Source organism: Spermophilus citellus, assembly GCF_964194105.1.
Source record: "Spermophilus citellus genome assembly, chromosome: 12".
NCBI lineage: Eukaryota > Metazoa > Chordata > Mammalia > Rodentia > Sciuridae > Spermophilus > Spermophilus citellus.
The window spans coordinates 3,708,124-3,729,849 of record NC_138198.1 but is presented as its reverse complement, the minus strand read 5'-3'; the positions used below and the strand labels follow the sequence as shown (position 1 = coordinate 3,729,849).

The 21,726-nt window shown below is 56.4% G+C and overlaps 1 protein-coding gene across 6 annotated transcripts in view; it reads right to left on the bottom strand.

Moving 5' to 3' along the window:
- Window positions 1–21,726, bottom strand: part of SEMA4D (semaphorin 4D) — a 114,313-nt gene that overhangs the window by 36,679 nt on the left and 55,908 nt on the right. For 4 of the 6 annotated variants that reach the window (XM_081263296.1, XM_081263295.1, XM_081263300.1 and 1 more), the window contains 3 exons: window positions 12,816–12,875; window positions 2,360–2,698; window positions 299–444 (listed from right to left, as the gene is read on the bottom strand). In XM_081263296.1, the coding sequence (XP_081119422.1) occupies window positions 299–444; window positions 2,360–2,459 (246 nt within the window). In that variant the 5' untranslated portion in view covers window positions 2,460–2,698; window positions 12,816–12,875. Of the gene's footprint in view, window positions 1–298; window positions 445–2,359; window positions 2,699–12,815; window positions 12,876–15,851; window positions 15,984–21,726 lie in introns of those variants that run through there. The other 2 variants (XM_081263297.1, XM_081263298.1) reach the window with 2 other exon arrangements.

Here is a 21,726-nt window from a genome sequence, read left to right as displayed (position 1 = left end):
GAGGGGGGCGGTGCTGGGATTTGCTTCAACGCCCCCCGAGGCGGAGAGTGTCACAGGCAGCAGTGAGGGACAGCCTGGCTTTCCAGGAAATACTGGGGAGGCAGGGCCATGGCCCTGGCTTATGGGCACGGTGGAGATTCTTCCCTAATAGAAAGTTCAGGAAGAAAAGATGGAAAGCCAGGTCTCTGGGTGAGCTGCTGTGGGCAGGAGCCCAGGCTGGAGGGGCACGGACAGGGAGTCGGGGGTTCAGGACAGGCCGCCCGGTGTGCAGAGCCCCAGGGCCGAGGGCAGGACCTACCTCGTGCTGCTTCCTGGAGATGTCCAGTGCCTTGAGCGCAAAGACGGCCTCCCGCGCGCCCACGTACAGCGTTTCCTCGTCCTCACTCATCAGCAAGGCCGAGTAGTTGTAGATGCCTGGCTCGTGGAACTGCACCAGACCCACCTCTGCAGGAGGCCAGGGGAGACATCAGAGCAGGGAGACGGGACCCAGGGAGTCACTCTCGGTGACAGGGAGCATCTGAGCAAATGCTTCCAAGTGCCAGGTCCACGCCCCACACCAGGGACCAGCCTTCCTTTCCCACCCCCAAGACCTGCCAAGTGTCTTCCAGGGGACGAAAGGCCAGCACTCCATCTGCCCACCCACCGCTCCCCTACTTGTCTTTAATTGCTCATGGATAAAGCTTAAGACTATTATAACCTTTTTTGGGGGGTGGGCAGCAGCTACTAGGGACTGAACTCAGGGGCACTCGACCCGAGTCACCTCCCCAGCCCTATTTTGTAGTTTACTTAGAGACAGGGTCTCCCTGAGTTGAAGATTTTCTTTCGCAGGAGATGTTTTATTTCGAAATCTATTTTTTAAAAAAATCATCTTTGAAGAATACAGCCCTCAATCCACTAAATTCCCGGTCATCTCCACCACAAACTCCCAAGACGAGACAAGTAATGCTTTTTCTACTTGTCGGGCGACTGCAGCCAGAGCCACACAGCGGCACAAGCTCACCCAGTGGTCAGGGCTCATGCTTCTTATCTCCTAATTTCCTGCTGCTTCCCTCTGACCGTCCTGGCATCCACCTGAGGGCTCTGAACTGGACTTCCACCTTTTTTATTACCAAGTGGGCACTTGGAGGGCTGGTGTTCTGGAAGTGGGTGCAGTTCCTGATGGCGCCTCACCTCCAACGGTCCCTCTTCATGTACCATTCCCTCCGCTGAGATGTCACTTAAGGCCTGGGCGGAGCTCATCTTGAAGTCCCTCCTTGGCAACCCCCTCCCTGCAGCTGTGACTGATTTTGACTGAGCCGATGTCTCCCTGTGGCTCAATCATTCGCTCGCTCTCCTATGATCTCTGCCTGTTAAACCATGTGCCCTTGAGAGCCAAAAGGCATTTGATAAAGTCCCCCAGGACCTTTCCTGGCTTTCCAGGAACCACTGGGGATGCAGGGCCACAGCCCTTGCTAACTGAGGTTATCATAGTGCCTAGTTTATGGTGGATGCCCAGTCAACTGTCATTAAGGTCAAAAATATATATAAAGGAGCCAGGTGCAGTGATGCATGCCTGTAATCCCAGCAGCTTGGGAGGCTGAGTCAGGAGGATCCAAGTTTGAGGCTAGCCTCAACAATTCAGTGAGGCCATGTCCCTAAATAAAACATAAAAAGGGCTGGGGATGTGGCTCAGTTGTAAAGCGCCTCTGGGTTCAATCCCCAGGGCCTTCCCAACCCCCTCAAAGAAGAGACTCAGGAGTCAACACTTCCTGATCTCATGATTTTTCCACTGGAAAGAAGGGCCACGCACAGCCACGCAGGCCTGGCTCGTGGAACTGCACCAGACCTACCTCTGCAGGAGGCCAGGGGAGGACCTGGTGCACAGATGGCCAGTGAGCAGCACCTAGCTCAGCACCTAGCTCAGCACCCAGCACTTAAGCTCTCCACCCACGGAGCCAGAGACTGGGGCCAAGACACCTCCCCCAGGGGCGGGGATGACTAAAACCCGAACCAGCAACAGCAAGTGAGTCGCTGGTGGGAAGCTGGGATACAGGGGCTGTCCTGGGGTCAGCCCAGTCCTCGGGAGCCAGGGCACACGCTCAGCCTGGGCTCGGCCTCCGAGGTGACCGGGTAGGAGGCAGACGGGCTTCCTTTCGGGGGTCCCAGTTCAGACACCAAGTCAGGGTCCTGAGCACACCCTGTTCGTGCTCCGGTCACCAGAGCAGCCTCTGAAGCCGTCGCCTGGGCGGTCAGCTGGTGCCAGAGCTCCAGGGGCAGAGAACCCGACCAGTGAAATGCCGGGATGCCAGCCGTCCCCCGTGTCCCCCCTGTGTCCCCAGCGTGGGGTCGCCATGGCGCCCACTCCAGCACTGGCTCTCACCTCTGCGCTCCCAGGTGATCCGGGGTATGGGCGCGAAGGCCACCGCCGTCCCCAACACCAGCGCCAGGGCCGCGAGCAGCCCCCCGATGGGGGCATGCATCCTCGTGGGCGGGGGCCACCGGGCCTTCAGCAGCCGACGCTCATGGGCAGCAGGAGGCGGCGGGGAGCAGGGGGCAGCGGGACGCTGCTCAGAACCGCGGGGCCACAGCCGGCAGCACGGGTGGGAGCCACGGGGCGGCGGGGCGCCTCGCAAGCCGCATGTCCCTGCTGGCCGCTGAGCCGAGGGCACCCACCAGCTCACCCTCGGGACCCGGGCGTTCCTCAGGCTCCGGAAGGAAGCTACAAGACAGCGCAAGGAAAGGACATGAGGCCACCCGCCGCCCGGACTGGCTCCACTCCTGCTCAGACGCACAGAGGGACGTGGGTGGCTCCTGGAGGGACAGCCTGGTGCAGGACCCAGGGGACAACGCTGGACCCACCAGCCACGAGCGTTCCCCGCCTTTCCCCACAGCGGCCAGCCCCACAGCGCGGGACGGGCCCAGCCTGGTGTGGACAGCAGACCACAGGCAGTGGGCCGCCGGGCGTCCTTCCTGCGCGGCTCTGTGCGCAGCTGGTGGGAGATGAAATGAGCAGAAAGGAACTGGGTTTCAGCTTCCCCCGGGGACCTGTGCTTCCCCATTCCTGCAACGCTCACCCCCAGGGAATGGCCAGAGAAGGACCAGGGCTGCCGGGGCTGGGACACACACCTGGGAGGGAACAAGCAAGCACGCACCCGTGTGCACACGGGACACGCACTCACGCACACACAGGAACACGCATAAGCACACGCCGGAGGCCTCACCAGGCAGGAGGCACTGACCTACAGGACGACGGTGAAATGTCCCCGCCTCACTGCGAGAGGCCGTCCGTCCAGGGAAACCCTGGTCCTCAGTGCAGATCTGCCCAGTAGGCAGAGCGCCCGTTAGGAGAACAGGCCGATGCTATTTAGCGAAAGTGGCCAGACTGGAAGCCATGTGTGCCCACAGTTCCTGAGCCCATCCCTCCCGTCCCCAGCGTACTCCAGTGACGCTGTGGCCTTCCACGCTGAGCACCCTCCTGTTCCCCGGGCCCTAACTTGGCCGAGCAGAGCCAAGAGAACTACCAGGGAACCTCGCAGGTGGCAACAGGGTGGCATCAGGGGACAGACAGGGGCCAGCGGCAGCCCAGCCCAGATCCCCCTGGCTAGGGCCTCGGGCTGCTGCTGGCTTCTCCGTCCCCAACAGGCCATCGAGGCTGCGACCCCCCCTCCCCTCTGGCCAGGGCCGGTCTTCCTGCAGGTCTGACACGGCGGAGGAGCTGTGCAAGTCCACGGCTTTCTCACTGGAACTGAATCTGGGAGAGCCACCCTGGTCTTGAATGTCACTCTGGCTTGTTCCTGACCAGTGACATGGGTTGTTCCTGAGCCCACAGCTTGGAGCCGCTGAAGTGCCCTGAGCTGGCACTTAGGTAATGGGGCACTTTCACTTCACATTTCACCCCAAACTGCAACGCAGGGTTCTTGGGTCCCTTGTCCCCTTCTTTGCAGGGGTCATGTGAGGGCCACAGCACATGCACCTCTGAGCTCCAGGTTGGACCCCCCACCTTGTATTCCTGCACCTCAATCAGGCAAAGCCAGAACAAGAAGCCTGGTTCTGCTGACAGCCAGTCCTGAACTCCATGTCTTGGCCCCCCAAAGGGCACTTCCTGTCCCTGCGTTCTCAGTAACAGAATCCCAAGCTTCCTTGGGTTGGAGGTGTGCCCAGCCCACCACAGTTCCAAGCTTTCCTGCTTCTGGCTGAAGAACTGTAAGTGGAAGTTATTACACAGCAGTTCCATAAGAGATCTTTAAAGGAGGCTGACTCAGCGAGCAATCGTGTTTCCATCCTCAGCCCTTCCTCCTCTTGCAGCCTGGAATTCCAATTGGATGTCTGGCGCTCTGGCAGCCATCTCATGACCCATGAGAGTAAGGGTTTCATTCTGTAAATGGCTAAGTGGAAACCCACAAGAGCCAGGGACCCAACACAGCAGAGATGCTACTTCTGCTTTTTACTTCCAACCATCTGTTCCAGACTCGTTCATAAATGGTTCAACTCTGTCAATGACTGGCTTTCAGATTTTTGTTACCAACAGATCCAACTCCAAACTGACACAACCTTCTTGAAACGCATCTAGCTCACAGTGACAGCAGCCAGGTGATGTTTTCACTACAAATCAGATCAAGTCGCTTCCCGGGGACAGCATCTTTCCACGTCTCTCCTGCATCTTCAGTGCTGGCTAAGACCACCTTGGTCAACCTCATCTGACCTCTCAGGTGTGGGCCCCGCCCATATGTGAACACACCAAGGTGGCCCTCGGCAGGCCCTGTGGCAGCTGCCCCATCTGCCTGTCCACGCCCCCCAGAACATTTCCAAATGCATCCCCCCACTGGTTCCTGGGCCTGGGCACTCACTCTCTGGGTGACTGGCCAGGATCTGGCCATGGAGCCCACTCCTCTCCCCTCCAAGCTCCCACACCGGCGACGGTCTCCGCGGACGCCCAGAAAACTCACCCCTAACGTACAGGTTGAGCTCCTTCCCGAGTGTCAGGCACACCCATAGCTCCTGGATGTGACAATCCCAGGTCAGAGAGGAGGAGCCACCGGCCACAAAGCCGCCGTGAGGATGAGCTGGCGTTGGATTGTCCACTAGGAGACACCAGGCACTGACACACAATCCCACCGTCCGCGGCTCTCAGAAACGGAAGTCCAGCCCTGACCCCGGGCTTAATCCCCAGCACCATGAAACGAGGACAATGATAATCAACAGCCCCAGGAGGTCCTGTGGGTCAGACAGGGAGTGAGCGCACGGGCCCACGGCCGGGACACGAGGATAAGCCCCGGCCACGGAGCCCACAGGCCCCGGTCACTTCAGGCCAAACACCCCAGAGAAGCCCAGTCTCTCCTGGAGGACAGTGGTTTGCAGAGGTCCTATTCTACTTTAGGCCCCTTGACTCTGGGGGTCCCTCGACACGAGCTGAGCTAGGCTCAGACCCCAGACTTGGGAGATACAAGGATCTCTCCTGGGAAACTGGGGCCACAGGTCGCCCCTCAAATCCAGGGAAGCGACTCAGAAAAGGAAACACACTGGAGATGAAAATGGAGGTGGTGGCCCCAGTGGCAGGCCTAACAGCCGGGTCCCCTGCTCTGGGGCAGGTGCTGATTCAGTAGTCAATGCTACTGTCAGGTCCCAAGGTGACCACAGGAAAGGGGAGCCCCACTGCCCACCAGGGCCCGGGCCTGTCCACCCCATGGACAGGGCAGCTTGCAGACACACCTAACTGTAGAAAGCATGAACGGCCACGGCGGTGTCATTGTGCGTGACTATTAGGGAGTCATGAGTTCGGGGGCATTTACCTTCACTTTTTTTTTTTTAAATCTTTCATTTTTTTCTAGTTGGAGATGGACACAACACCTCTGTTTTACTTCTTTACCTTCATGAGGACTGAACCAGGGCCTCACACGTGCCCGGCGAGCGCTCGGCCACCCAGCCCCAACCCCAGCCCCCCCTTTCCTTTCCAATGAACTGATTTAGCTTTGGGCCAAAGCGACTTGATCTTCCGTCACGCTCCCCAGCCGCAGCGCTCCTACCCCGCGGTGCCGAGTGACATTTCAGACCAAATTGAGCAGAAACCGTAGCCTGAGAGGGGAGCTGTCGCCGGCAAGCGGAGAAGATGAAACCCAGCTTACAATGCCACTTTGGGATGAAAGAAAGAATATGTCCTGCTGCAAGAACAGGTTCCTGCAAATCAAAAAATGGGATGGAGATGGAAGAAGAGATAAGAAAGCTGGAGTCCCCTGTCTAAGTAGCACTGGTAGAAAAGAGTGCCAAAGAATGAGGAATTCTCAGAGAAAGAATAAACAGAAAATACCCAGGACAAAGGGCGTGAGTCTTCAGAACGGAAGTGCCCAGCAGCCCGAGTGACCGAAGGCCACACGCTTAGACTTATCAAGAAATCAGAGAGCCCTGGGAGGTCAAGGGAGGATCTCCTGAAGGAACAAAAACTAGTCGCACAGACATCACCGTAGCCCTGCTGAGAGCCAGGAGGCAGAGCTGCCTTGAAACCCGAGGGAGAGGATGTCTCACCGAGAATCTTGAAGCAAATGACTGAGCAGTCAGAACGTCACACAGAAACACGCCTCAAGTTCTCAAGCAGTCTTACCTCTTCCATCCTTTCTCAGAAAATTACTGAAGGATTTGTTCCAACCCAACAAGGGGGAGCCGTGTCCTGGGCCTTCTCTTTCAGGAGTCAGGCTGTGCACACAGAGGACAGGCACACACCGTGGGGAGCCGGGGGGTGCAATGACAGGGACCGCACAGGGGTGCTCGATGGATCACCCATCACGTCCCCGGGCTTTGTTTACTGAAATGTCTATGGCTCTGAAGGAGTCTGAGGATGAATTAGTAAATAGATACACAGATCTAAAAAAAAAAATAAAGACTCACACAATGAAAATGAGGCAATTAGTGACCCCCGGGGAACAAGAGCGATTCACAGATGGAAGTGTAATCAGAGTGCATTATCCCGGCCCAGCGCACGGCCTGGTAACAAGAACTGGATGGTGGAGGGAAGGAGGAGGCAGAGGACCAGAGGATACAACCCTCAACTCCACGCAACACGGTCTCTAAAGGGGTCAAGTCAGGAAATAGGTCAAACCAATTTGAAGGAAAAAACCAAAGGCGGTTAGAACAGCTGACACTCGGGGTCTCAGGGCAGCGGAGGTGGGCACAGAGAGGAGCCTGGCGGGCCCGGCTTTCCGTCATTAACTCTACTGATGGCAGGACATGAATTAAAAGGTTCTGGCCGCACTGAGTAGGGCAGCTCAGCAGGCCGAGGCAGGGTGGCCACCGAGGGAATGTCCTCCCAAGGACAGGAAGAGTGAGCCGGCTGGAGAGCAGGTGCATTTGGACAAATGGGATTATTCACCAGGCAGCAGAGCGTGCCGAGAGGCCCGGCAGGATCTGGAGTCCAGTGCCAGGTCCTCGAGGAGCCTGCAAGGCCCAAGTGACCTGGCCTGGCCGCCCTGACTTCACCAGCACGCCTGGTCCCCCTCAGAGCACCGTGCCCCTCCTCCGGGCCCTTTGCATGCAGCTCCCACTTCCTGGGCCGTCTCCCCCCAGGGTCTCTGTGGCTCCTGTGGGGACCCTTTGCTCCAAGGCCACCTCCTTGCTGGCCACCCTCCTCTTCTGCTCTGTGGCTTCCACCGCACATGGCATATGGGCCTGCACAGGGTCCACCCTCCAGTCCCTCCCGAGGCAGGGCAGGGCCACTCTGCTGCCAGTCCTGCCCAGGCCCGCTGCTCGTTTATCTCTTCAGCAGATCGGAGACTCCCGAGGTCTAGCCCAGGCCCTGCCGCCCTTCCCTAAGGGCCTTTAAAGCCGGCCACAAGGGCCTGGAGAGTCCCAAGCGGCACAGAGCTCCAGGGAGGACTTCGGGGTTCACCTTCTGCCATCAGAAGCAAACGGTTTCAGGCAGGGCACGCAAGACACCCTCCGACCCACTGCCACCACCGCCTGCCTTCCAGGAACAGCGCTCCGTGGCCAGGGCGGGACGCCGCAGCCAGGGCCGCCCTCTCAAAATCGAAATCACAACAGCCGGGTGGGACGCCCCTCTGTGCTGGCTTTCTTGAGCATCCCTGGGAGCTGAGGGTTGTGAACGTGCACTGTGCGGTGACAGCGTGAAATTGTCGCCCTCTGCATTCAGAAAGGACGGCCTGACAAAGGAGCCCATTAGAGAGACGGGGTTGCGAATGTCACTCCATCTCACGTGCGTAATTAAGCACACTGGCCCACTTTAAATGTCAGAGAGTGGAGCTTGGGGGGGGCGGTGCGCTGAGCCCCTCCATCCCGCCTGTTGGGGCCTGTCAGGTGGCAGCGCTCCACCTCCAGGACCCTGGGAATCAAAGGGGCTGCGGCGGAGAAAAGAGCAGCTCCAGAAACCAGCAGGGGCGGGGCTGGAGCACGAGGCTGGGGGCACGTGTCTGCATGCGTGTGCACAGCTCTGTGTGCGGAGGCGTCACTTCTGTGTGTTCCCACATGTGTACGCGTCCGTGTGAGCAGGTGCATCTGTGGCGACGTACGCACCTGTCTATGTGCACTGTGTGAACCCTCTCTGCATGCATACATGCATGCCCATGTGCGCCTGCAGCTGTGTGCGCATGCAGGACACAAGGGTACATCTGTGCACACACGGGCATCTGCCTGCACACGTGCACATTTGGATGCCATATTTAAGTGTCCCATAAACGCTGACCTACATTGCCTCTTGGATGCAGCTCCTCCCTGGGACCTGAGTGGGATGGATCACTGAGGGGACACCCTTACTGCCACTCAGAAGGTGCCGGGGCTCCAGCCGGGAGCAGGATGCCGCCCTGATGTGAAGGCATCACCCACATCCCGGGGAAACTGTGACAGGGGACCTCGGGTGAGCTGGGGACAGTCTGATGTGACGAGGGGGTCACCACTTGGGCCCCCAACTCCTCTGAAGACGCCTGGCTGGCGGAGCCTGTCTGGATCCCTGTTCGTCTCCTTGGTTTGCCCAGACAGGGCGCGTGAAGGTCCACACCCCTCGGGGCCCTGCGGCCACAGCGGAGGACACACTCCCACACCTTCCCTGAGCTGTCGGGTGGCAGGAGGAGGGAGCACCGTGGCCCTCCCCAGACACACCCTACCCTGGCGAGCCCTGCCCAGGTCCCCCCTGCCTCCCCGCCACAGTGCTGACTTCTCCATGGTGCACGCTGAGGACAAGAAGGGCCTTGTCCCTTAGACTGCGGAACAGGGGTCAGGGGCTCCCTGAGCTGCAAGCTAACCGTTCACTGTTCCAACTTCGGTTTTCCAAGAACTGAGAGCTGATCCCAGCTCCGCAGGGGCACGCTCAGCCCCGTCAGGGCCTTGTCCTGGACACACCTAGCAGGGCGGCCGGCCAAGACCGTCTCGGGGACGCCCTCTCACCTCAAGCCACCTCGCAGAAGCCAGCAAGTCACGGCAGGTGTCTGAGAAGCTCTCACGCTGGCTCCCACCCCGAATCCCAGCTCATGCCCCGGGCACCTTGCTGGACGGGACAGCAGGGAAGGACACAGAGGCTGGGAGGAGGGAGGGACACAGAAACCCAGTCTGAAGGGCATGAGCAGGTGTGTGGCAGGAGCAGGGCTGCCCTGGGGGTGGCAGGAGGCTCCTCGAGCAGGGGCCACCTCTGCAGAGAAGCAGACAGTCACACCACTGATGTGACACCACTCTGTGTCTGGGATGGGTGTCACAATACTGTCTCCCACAGGGTCTGGGTGGCACGTGCACGTGTCCCTTGGCGCAGACGGCTGAGCACTTGGAGAAATGATAGCTCATCTCAACTTCCCCTGGCCTAGAGCTCCCCCAACCCCTCCAGGAGGCCAACGGAGGCTCCGAGCAGGGCAACGGCTCCCAGGGACAGCGCGGTTTGCACTGGACAATGGCCGGCCCTCGGAGGGGATGCTGCTAGCCACCCAGCCTGGAAAGGATCGGCAGTGCTGTACCTTTTTAAAAGTTTTTCCTCGTGTGCGTGACAGTGCTACACCCACAAGTGAACCCAGGACCTGGGACACGCTGGGCAGGCGCTCACCACTGAGCGGCGCCCCCAGCCCATGCCGCACCCTAACCCCAGCGTGATCAGCCCAGGAGGGTGGCGTCCTCACCCACGGGATTAGCGTCCTGACAAAAGAGGCGCCAGCGAGCTGCCCCACCTCTCCCGACCCAGTGAGGGCACAGCAAGAAGGTGCCAGGCACCAACCAGGAAGGGCCCTCGCCAGACACCGACTATCCAGCGCCTTGAGCTTGGGGTGGAGGTGAGTTTTTGCTGTTTAGAAGATGCCCAGTCTGTGGCCACTATATCACGGCAGCCCGTGCCGATCACTCAACCTGGGGGCCCGCTGACACCATGGAGATCTCAGTACCAGGCACAGTATATACCCAGGGAGGTCACTTGAAATGTCCCTGAAAGAGAGGGTAAACTCATGTAAAAGGTACCATGCTTAAGTTTGTTTTAATTGGAATTTACTTCCATTCTTAATTTTCCCACATTATAAAATATTTTGATCTTCAAAAATAATTCCACTAACCAGGCGCAGTGGGACATGCCTGTAAGTAATCCCAGTGACTCGGGAGGCTGAGGCAGGAGTACCACAAGTTTGAGACCAGCCTCAGCAGCTTAGTGAGGCCCTCAGCAACTCAGCAAGACTGTCTCAAAATAAAAAAATTAAAACATGGCTGGGGATGTGACTCAGTGGTTAAGCATCCCTGGGTTCAATCGCCAGTCTCCCCTCCCAACCCCGTCAAAAAAAAAATTACTCCACTAAATAAATGAAAACCAAAATAAGACACCACTCACTAATTATCCACAAGGCAGACAGAAATTGAAGACCTCTACCTGCCGTGTTGGTGAAGGCGTGGTACAATGGACTCCTGTGGGCCATTTGGAATGACCCCCTTCACTCCCATCCCGGCAGTCCTGGGCAGCAGCCCCACGACAGGCAGAGGTCACCCCAACTAGAGGTGATTCCTCAACCAGGGGCCAGGGGCTGCACCCTAGGGAGACAAGCAGCTGCTGCAGGTGGGCAGGTGGGCATGGACCACACCGGCACCATGTGCCAAAGCAGGCACTGGGCATCGTGGGAGCTGTGGCCCACACTGTGTGGAGGGAAGGTGTGCTACTACATACATGCACACACGCACATACCCAGGGAGTGCACACACAAGGATACAGACACACAGCGGCAGACACACAGAGGTGCCAAACATGAGCACACACAGGGACATGTATCCAGCTGTTTACAGACCACCTGGAGGAAAAGGGGCCAGGGGACTCACTTTTTACGTTTGCATTTTAAAAACCAACTTATATTTTTGCATGTATTGCTTTTGCAAAATAAAAAAAATTAATTCACTAAAACTGGACCCCTCTCTCAACTCTATGGAAGCGTGTTGGAAACCTAAACCCAACACAGGAACGTGCGAAGCGGCCTTCAGCGTCGTCTCCATGTGCGAACCCATTTTTGGGTGCAGGTGACTATTTCCTGCCATTTCTTTGGCTTTCATGCATCTATCCAAAAAATGAGCAGTACTTCTTTCTCTGAACAGACCTCAGGCTTTTTATGACAGCAATGCAAAAAGTAACAGGAAGGGCCTCTCCTCCTGGGCCCCCCGCTGGACCCTCTTACAGCTTCTCCCATGGAGCAGCCTGCTTTCAATTTCCTCATTTCTTTAAAATAAAGAGGCCAACACAATTCAAAGATAAACCACCCCAGCAGGGAGGAAAATGATACTCAGCACTCAGATAAAAAGCGACCTCCCAGCTGGGCGTGGTGGTGCACGCCTGCAATCCCAGGGGCTTGGGAGGCTGAGGCAGGAGGATTGTGAGTTTCAAGCCAGCCTCAGCAACAGTGAGGCACTCAGCAACTCAGTGAGACCCTGTCTCTAAATAAGATATAAAATAGGGCTGGGGACGGGGCTCAGTGGTTGAGTGCCCCTGAGTTCGATCCCCAGTACCAAAAACAGAAATAAAGTGATCTCCCAAACTGATATGAAGGCCCCCCCCACCAAAACGTACCAAGTAATTCATTAAAAAAAAAAAAAGTGCATAAAGCCAGTTCAATACACATCAGAATTACAGCAGTCCCCCTAGAGATGACGGTGCACTTGGTGAAAGCATCCTACCAAGCTGGGAAACGTGCTCTTGTTTGGGTCCCTGGTGGACCAGCGGCAGAGCCTTCTATAGTCCCACCACCAGAGTAAGAACAGGGACCAGGGACGGTGGTGCCTGCCTGTGATCCCAGCGGCTCCGGGGACTGAGGCAGGAGGATCCAAGTTCAAGGACAGCCTCACCAACTTAGTGAGACCCTATCTCAAAATGAAAAAGGGCTGGGGGTGCAGTTCGGTGGTAAGGCACCCCTGGGTTCAATCCCCAGCAGGAAAAAAACAGGAGGAACATGGAAAGGACGAGGGAAAGATGGGGGCAGGGCTTTCCTTTTGCTTTCACTCACCGAACAACTCTGTCTTTGCTCAAAACCAGAAGAACTGACCCCAAACAAGACTAATAAGAAGATGGCCCGCATCTAGGAAGCGAGTATCGAGAGCCTCCACTGACTCTCTCCCTACATCCCCCAAAAGAGGAGAGCAAGCTTCTGGAGCTCCCACGGGGGTCCACCCTGTGGCCACTGCCACCACCCAGTGGAGAAGGGAACCCGAGAGAAGGGGAGTCAGGAGACGTAATGGGGGAGAAGGAAAAAGGAAAGGGCAGCCACCCGGCACCCACCCAGCCCAGGAGCCAAGTCTGAACTGGGTCCCAAGGGAAGTACGGGTACCAAGCATCCCCTCCCCCAGATCCACCTGAGCCCTCTACGGGGTCTCCTTCTGATGAAAACAAAATGATTCACCTGTATCTTGTGCCTCTGAAGACTTTCCACTTCTAGAAAGGAGTCCTCAGAACCTCGACTCTGGAAATAATGAAAAACAGAGAAAGCACTGAAAACAAACTCTTCCCACTTTTTAAAACCTCTGGACCCCCTGGGCTGACCTTCTCACCCAGGACCAACTTGGCCAGTCTTCCATGATGCAAATGGCAGGGAGGTGGCTGGGCGGCCCCCCTTCACCAACCGAAGGGGAAGTGTGGTCCCATGGGTCACCTGGCGCAAGAGCCCTGACCACAGCAACTCTCTTGCAAAACAGGTCATTTGAATACAACCACCGTCCCAGTTAGCAGAGTTCAAGTACCCACTGAGCACCATCTCACTGGCTAGTGATTTCCCATGTGTCCCTTACAATTCATCTCCACAGGGCCACCAAGGGAAAAACCAAGACGGGTGACAGGTACAAGAACCAAACCGAGTCCTTCTTCCTTTTGCTTATCTGTCTGTGGGGATGGAACCCAGGCTTCCAGCATGCTAGGCGAGTGTTTGACCACTGAGCTACATCCCCAGCCCTCCCTTTGTTTTTGATGGTAATTTTTAAGCCCAACAGAAACACGTCCACTATGACGCAAGCCAGGTTTCTGGAACGGGCCTATGACCCTGCTCAGTGTGGGACAGAGTCCTCCAGACAGGGGTCCCTGGGCCTAGTGATATCACCCACGATCAGAACAAGAGCACTGACCTGAAAGGCTTTGCAAACCTGGAGGCCTCGTGCGGGCGGAGACGGTCCAGACAGTGCCTAAGGCCATGCTCCCTGATCGTAAATGGCATCTGTTGGCCCCACACTCAGCGTTATACAGTGGATGGGGTTTGGGTTTTTCCCTCTTGCCACCGGTGACACCCCAGACTTCCCCCAGACCCCTCACTCCAGTTTCTCTGCACCCTTCTGTGTCAGCAAATGACCACTAGGGCCATGTGCAGAAAGGGTCACCATCCATCCACTCCCACCCACCCCCCAGGGCTGCCAGAATAGCTGCTTTTTTTCTTTGGGATAGTGGAGATCTAACTCAGGGGCACTTAAGCACTGGGCCCTTAAGCCATCTCCAGCCCTTTTTGAGGCAAGGTCTCAGTGGCTTAGGGACTCACTAAGTTGGTGAGGCTGTCCTTGAACTTGGATCCTCCTGCCCCAGCCCCCAGAGATGCTGGGATTACAGACCTGGACCACCAGGCCTGGTACCCTCCCCTGAGCAGTTCTGCAGGGGCCTGGCAAGGGCCACGGGCACCCGGAGCTGGAAGCCACCGTTCCCTTTGGAACGCCAGGGAGGCGGGTCTGCCCCACGGCTGGGCAGCAGTGCAGTGAGGTCCACTCTGCTGCGGGCATCTGCAAGGGTTCCATGCTGACCCACTCAAATGGGCCTTGCTGTCACTCCGGGAGGGAGAGGGGAGAGCAGCACCTGGAGACAGTGCTAGAAACACAGGGGTTCACGCATCAAAAAGGGGTTCGGATAAATAACGCGAATGCCGCGAATCTGAAACCGAAAAAACTTCTCCAAAAGTAAGCATGCCTTTGTCACTTTAATAAATAAAGGCCAGACCTAGAACTGCTTGTCCAGTGACTGGACAAGATGGGTGGCCCATTTGCCATCATTTCACAGTGGAGAAGAGCAAAGGACAGAGGACGGGGAGGCTGGCACACGGAAGGCCCTGGGTTCCATCCCTGCACTGAAGAAGCAAAAATCACCCAGAGGGGCAGAGTACCCCGTGGACGTCTAATCCTCCAGAGGCTCCGACAACCCAGTTTGATGACTGGTGTCCCTGCCTCCTGTCCTCCAGCCCCATGTCTGGGTCAGACATCCAACACCCTGCTTCTAGGCCGCAGCACACTTCCGGCCTGGGTAAGGCACCCGGGACCCAGGCTCGTCTTCGCCCTTCCCTCAGACATTTTCTGCTTCCTCAACACAAACCCCACAAGCTATAATTAGCTATCACCCCACCAAGAGCAAGCAACAGCAAGACACTCTCTCTGAGTAATTACCCATCACAGTGGTTTAACTCTGCACCTCCCGGTTCCCCTCCTCCATCCTGTTCACAGACTAAGGCGAGGTCCTAGGGAGGGAGCAGGGGCCCTCTCCCCCAGGATGAGCCTGACGGTCCTCCCCTCCCAGCACCCACAGGAGGCAGGCCAGTGGCACTTAATGACAACAGCCACCTTCATCCTGCCCCCTGGGGTCGGGACTACCCAAGCTCCAGGTCTGCTTCTGCAAGTGACTTGGGGAAGTTACTGGGCTCTCTGGGCCTGTTTCCTCATTCAGTTGGTTGTGGTAAGGATCTGAGATTACTCTACAGGAAGAGCTTTCCCTACCACCAGGCCCCTAGGAGCACTAGCCAGCGCTAACTACGGTCACCTACGCAGGTGGGACTAGCCAGAGTTAGCTATGGGTAACCATGCGGCTGCTCACACCTGCCCTGCTAAGGCTGAGCAAGACATTTTAAAAAGCAGGGTTTAGTCATTAGCACATCTCATCTCTGTTCCCAGTGACCAGGGGCCCACCAGCCTCGTCCTACTCACTGGGGGTTATGGTGCTGAGGCTGCCTGTGTCCGTCCATGCCCAAAGAGTCTGGCTTGGAAACACCTCTACTGGCTGCCTCGGCTGTGGCTGGGGAGGGGCTCAAGCCCCCGCTCAACTACTTCACCCCAGCAGCATGCCACGGGGGACCCTCCGCAGGGACCAGCACTCCAGGACATGCCCCACAGGGGTGGGGACGCACACTGGAACACACTGCTGCTTCTCACCAACACCACTGCAGTTAGCAGAGTTCAAGTAGCAACTGAGCATCAACTGACCGCTGGGCAGACTGGCCTTAAAGAGCAAGGTGAGTGGGGGCAGCGTCCCCATGCCCAGGGGGCCAAGATACTGCACGTGCACCCTCTGACCTGGCAGCCGTCCACCAGGACTCACCCACGGGGGCCAGAGGCCCCAGTGCAAGGTTATCCAGCAGGAAAACTCCAGAAACCTCTAGAATAATTCATCAGCATATGTGTGTCACACAGTCCTGACTTACCAGGGCTCAGCTCAGTGGCTTCCCAACTTTATGATGATTCAAGAGTGACACACATTCTGCAGGACCATACCTGGAATTCTGGTCTTCTCCCTGGCTTGCGATATGCGGGAAATCCTCTCCCAGGATGCTAGGCAGCATCTGCAAGCCACAGCTCCCTGTCAGCCACCAGATGACCTGGGGGGCAGGGGATATTCTGCATCGTGCTATGTGGCTAAGCTAGAAGGTCAGCAGGTTACGTGTCTCAAAAGCATTATTTACTTACAATAGTTTCAACTTACCACGGATTTATCCAGACATAACTGCATCCCAAATCACGGGGCAAATCTCTCTCTCTATATATAACATATGCATACTTTTCTTAATATGCAAAATTCATGCCCAGCCCAAGGGTGCAATACTAGGCATGGTTAAAAAGAATAAAGTTGCCATTGGTAAGAGAGGGTGCCAAGATCTACTGTTCCCGGTGGTGTGTGTGGTACGTTCCCACCGGTGAAGGCATACGGTGGGTGGCCATTCGCCTGTTCAAAAGAACAATTTGTTGGATGAAAACTGAACCCAGGAAGTGAACAGGTCTGGCCTGCCATGGGGAGTACTTCACCTTTCATAATCTGGATTCTTTAAAACTACCTTAACTCATATCTTATGCACCAACTTTTCTAATTAGAATATTTTTTAAAAAATATTTATTATTTTTAGTTTTCGGTGGACACAACATCTTTGTTTGTATGTGGTGCTGAGGATCGAACTCGGGCTGCATGCTTGCCAGGCGAGCGTGCTACCGCTTGAGCCACATCCCCAGCCCAAATTAGAATATTTTTAATCGGAAGCCAGGCAATTTGGAAGGCTGAGGCAGGAAGATTGCAAGTTCAAGGCCGGCCTGGGCACTTTAGCAAGACCTTATCTCAAAATAAAAATAAATAAATAAATAAAAAGGGACAGGGATATGGCTTGGTGGTAAAGTGCAAAGTGTCCCCGAGTTCAATCCCCACTACAAAGAGAGAATATTTTAAACCTGACATCGAAAGATAATGTAATTGTAGAAGATTTTAAGAACTCAGAAAAAGCTAGCAAAGAAAACATTTCTGGCAATGTTTTCTTTCTTTTTAATATTTTTTGGTCGTCAATGGATCTTTCATTTTATTTATTTATTTATATGCGGTGCTGAGGATCGAACCCAGGGCCTCACCCATGTCACACACTGAGCCCCAGCCCCAGCCCTGGCAATGTTTTCTTAAGAAAGAGGTAATAACTATTAAAAAAAAAAAATCCCACATCTGGCGTCTTCCTAAAGGAACTCAGTACTAAGTCGATTTCATCTAAATGGCCCTTTTCACCACCGGCAGGCAGACGTGCGTTTCCGACAGCTGGATATTCGGTTGGAATTTCTCATTCACGGGCGGGGGGAAGAACATGCCAGCCCCATCCAGGAAGGGCAGCCCAATGGCCACACTGGACGGCAGGGCCCAGTCACTCCACTGTGACCCCACAGGCAGTTTGGGACCATGTCGCTGCCAGACTAAGACCTGAATTTCAAGAAAGAGGAAAGACCTGGGGCCTGTGGGTGGCAGGAAGGAGGTGGGACCCCCGCGGGTGATATTAGGTCCCTGCAGGCCTGTGCACCCCGCTGCTGGTCCCACAGCGCCCCTGAGCACCGCACCATGGCTACTGTTCCATAATTAAATATGATGATGCTGGACATTCTGGTCACTTCCAATGTACTACCTAAGATTCACTTTTAAAGATTGACTCGAGGACTGGGGTGGCTCAGTGGCAAAGCGTCTGCCTTGCATTCTCAAAGCCCTAGATTCGACCCCCCCCCATTTCAAAAAAATAAGACCAAAAAAAAAAGAAAAAGAACACCAAAACACCAAAAATATTAAAAAAATAAAAACACTGACTTGAATCACCAGCAAAACTTGACCGAGAACCTTTTCTATCTAGAGTGTTCAAAGTGACATTTACAGAGGACACCGGGGCAGGGTCACAGGGTGGATCCTGTTGGGCGGTGACACAGGCTCGGGGCTGGGTCCCATCCCCACAGGGAAAGACAGCACACGCCTCCCCATCATGCATCTTCATTCTGCTTTCTTCTAGATTTTTCCAGCTGGTTCAGCTCAACTAAGTTTTGAAAATGGAGCTATAAACCACAAGGCGCCTGGCGTAAATATTTTTTATACTTCTTTCAAGGCAATTAGGCACCTTAATTAAGTGCTTGTTTATTCTCCCCAGAAGGCGGAGGGCAGAGTCCTGCAGGGCTGCAGAGTGGTTTCCAAGGCCAGCTCAGACCACCTGCAGCCACATCCTGCTGGGCCACCTCCAGCAGGCCACTGCCCACCCCCACAGTGGCTTCCACAGCACCCCCCTTCCCCAGCACATTCTAAACCACCTCCCCCAGCTCTGACTTCTCCTTCAGCACCTCCCCTCCCCTCAGCTGCTCCCTCTGAACCTCCCCCACCCCCAGCTACTACATCAGAAACTTCCATCCTCCAGCCACTCCCCAGCACCAACAGGACGCTGCAGCCCTACCTCCAGGGATGGCACCGCACCAAGGAGGAATCATCACTTCAGAAGTGGACATTAAATGCTAAAAACAGCAACCCACAACAGCACTGTCCCCCACGTCACAGGGGAGGCTCCCACTTGGAGAAAGGTCCGGGCAGAAGCTAGATGACCGCACCCCAAGAGAAACGAGCCTGGCTAAGAAGACGGTCTTCGGAGGCCAACACTGACCTCCTCCCTGGCCTTCACTCTGTGATTTGGGCCTACACCCCAAGTTCCCTTTTTAAAACTCATGACCGTGACATTAGCCTTGATCACTACCCTCAGCTCAGCACAGCTTGAGTCAGGCACGGTCCTTGGACTCTACACCCGGCCCTTCCTTCCAGAACCTCCCGCCAACCCCACCGACAAACAGTGACCTCTGCTCTCTCCTCCCTGAGCGCTCTCAGGTGGACACCCCAGCAGCCCCAGGCCTTGGGGTCCTCTGCCACCTCCCCTCTCCTGCACCTGACATCCAGAGGGCCAGTCACGGCGGACAGTCGGCACCTCCAGACCACACGGGCCTTCCCAAGCCACCTGCCTCTCTGATGGAGGCCCCATGTCCTCCCTCCCCCGTCTCCGTCCCCATCAGGTCCTGAGCAGCCTTGGGCTTCCTTCCAGGATGCCCCGCCTGTCCGGACCCCACTCTCCCTTCCCTCACAGCCACGTCCCACCCCACAGCACACACCACCAGGCCTTCCACACATGGCCGCCGTCTGGCTCCTGCTTCTCACCAGGGAGTGGGCAGCTCTTCGGTCTCCCCGGCCAGGTCACTCTGGCTTACGGGATGCTTGCATCTCACCCACACCTGGCTCCACCCCTCGTCTCCAGAGCCTGCAGGAGAAGGGCCCAGCCTCCAACCCGATGTCCCCCAGGGTGCCCCCCAATTCCCCAGGCAAAGCTCTTCATCCTTCTTGTGCAGTGTGACAACACTCCACCGCTACGACCCAGCCCCCAAATAATGACTAAGCAGCGTCCTGACCCGCCAGGGCCCGCATGACCAGGAGCAGCCAGCGCAGAGAACCAACCTGCACCCCAAAGACCACCGCCCCCCTTCCAACGTAACATCCCCCTCCGGCCACCACACCAGGGGCTCAGCCCGCAGATCAGGGCCAGCACCGACCTAACCTCTAGGAAACAGAGCCTCCCTTGGCCGGCTTTCAGTGAGCAGAAGGGTATTAACATCCGCCTTCAGGGAAGGTGACCAAGTGGCAGTGACCTTTCACGAGGCGCCTGCTGGATTCTGCATGTCAGGCTGCCAGCCACCTCAGCGCCGTGTGGCACAGATGAATGAGCTGTTCCTGACTCCTGGGGGTGCACGGAACGGACCTTAATATTCCACAATTCCACACACCCCAACCCCTCCCGGGGCCCAAGCAAAAGGCCACAAACCTGCTGCCCCAACCTTGGGGACCGAGGCACACCAGCTCCACTGTGTGGCCCTGCTGGCCACCCCCAGGAGCGGCAGCAACACGTCCAGCCCTGTGGCACCGCCGCCCAGCACACCCGCTAAATGCTCTGAGAGCCGTCCCCGTGGGACAGGTTTTATGGCACTCCTGGGACGAGGAAAAACAGGCTCATAAAAGTCCAGCCTCGGTCTAGGGCTGCGGTGAGAGCTGAGACCCAGGGCGCGCTCAGCCTGGGGACTTCAGGGCTCCCCGGCCAGAAGAGGCGCAGAAGTGGGCTCTGGGCACTAGGACTGCAGGAGGTTTTCTCTCCTGCTGTGTTTTGAGCTGACCCCTGCAACCCGGACCCCTGCCAGCAGCTCCCACCCCCTCCTCCAAGGACCCCTGGGCAGACGAGGCACTTCAGAAACACCTCCCTTTCTTCCCCACTTGCTGGTAGCACTAACACCCCAGAATCTGCTGGGTGTGGTGGCACACACCTGTGATTTCAGGGACTCGGGAGGCTGAGGCAAGAGGACTGCAAGTTCAAGGCCAGCCTTAGCAACTTAGCAGGGCCCTAAGCAATCTGCGAGACCCTGTCTCAAAATACAAAAATAAAAAGGGCTGGGGATGTAGCTCAGTGTTTAAACACCTCTGGGTTCAATCCCCAGCATCCCCATGCAAAAAAATAACAGAATCTTCCAGAACCATGGCCTGGTCTAGGACTGTGGGCCACGGGATGGAACCCCAAGGGGCTCCTGGTGCCCTCCTGTCTGCACAGGGGGAGTAAAATCATGCCATTTCACCAGGGGCCCAACTCTCCTCTAGGCTGGGGTCCTGCCCTGCAACCCCACATCCAGCCCAGCTGGAGGGTGTCAGGAAGCGTCCCCTCACATCATGGTGCAGGCCCAGTATAAGTGGACAGGCCCAGGTCAAGCAGGGACTTCTTTTTTAAGTCTCAAAGCCACAAAATGCCAGTCTCCCTGATTTCATCTTTAGCAATTCCTTAAAAGTACAGCAAAATGACACAGTAAGCCAGCGTGACCACAGGTTGGAGTCAAGACTGGGTGGGCAGGGGCCAGAGCCAACGCGAGGCCCCCCCTTACAGTCCCCTCCCTAGGACATGGCACACCCATGAAACACAACGCTCATCCACTACCCCCTGGCAGGAGAAAAAGAACGTGTGCTTTTGGGGATGCCAGGTCCATCCGACTTTTAACTCAACGTCACCTCTCTCCAAAGACCACAGGAACTGTACGTACCTTAGGCCTTGGTATCAGGTGAGCATTGCAATATTGCTTGTCATTCTGAGACTCTGGGGTTTTGTTTTTGTTTTTTAATGAGGTCTTGCTATGGTGGCCAGGCTGGCCTTGAACTCCTGGGCTCCAGTGATCCTCCCACTCAGCTTCCTGAGCAGCCAGGACCCCAGGCATATGCCACTGCACATGCAAGTTCTTAACCACACCCCATCAGCAGCCCACTGCACGGTCACTGTGGCTGGTGGACCCACTACCCCAGCACTGTGACAGGAGGCAGCAAACACTGCTAGCCCACAGCTGTGGCCCTGGGGAGACCCAGCCTTTCCCAGCAGGGAAGTACCATTTTCCCTCCCGGCCCTAAGAAAATTACTGTGCAGCTGCTGGCATGTTTACGGCCAGAATTTCAATTAGTTTCTAGTTTCCAAAGACCCGCGTGACCCTCGAGCGAAATGATGTAAGCCGAATATTGGATTAGAGGCTGATTCTCTGTAATCCTGTGAATTATAACCAATCCTCTTAGCCTGCTCCCCATGGCCCTGATTTCTCGCAGTTCATGGGAGCTGATGTTTCTCCTTGACTCCCTCCCTCACTCACTCACTCCCCAGGGAGTCACAAGAGGCAGGGGACAAGCTAAACCGAGAAAGCCGTGACCTGGAGGGGCCCCGCTAGTCCGCCTGAGCCCACAGAGTGCAG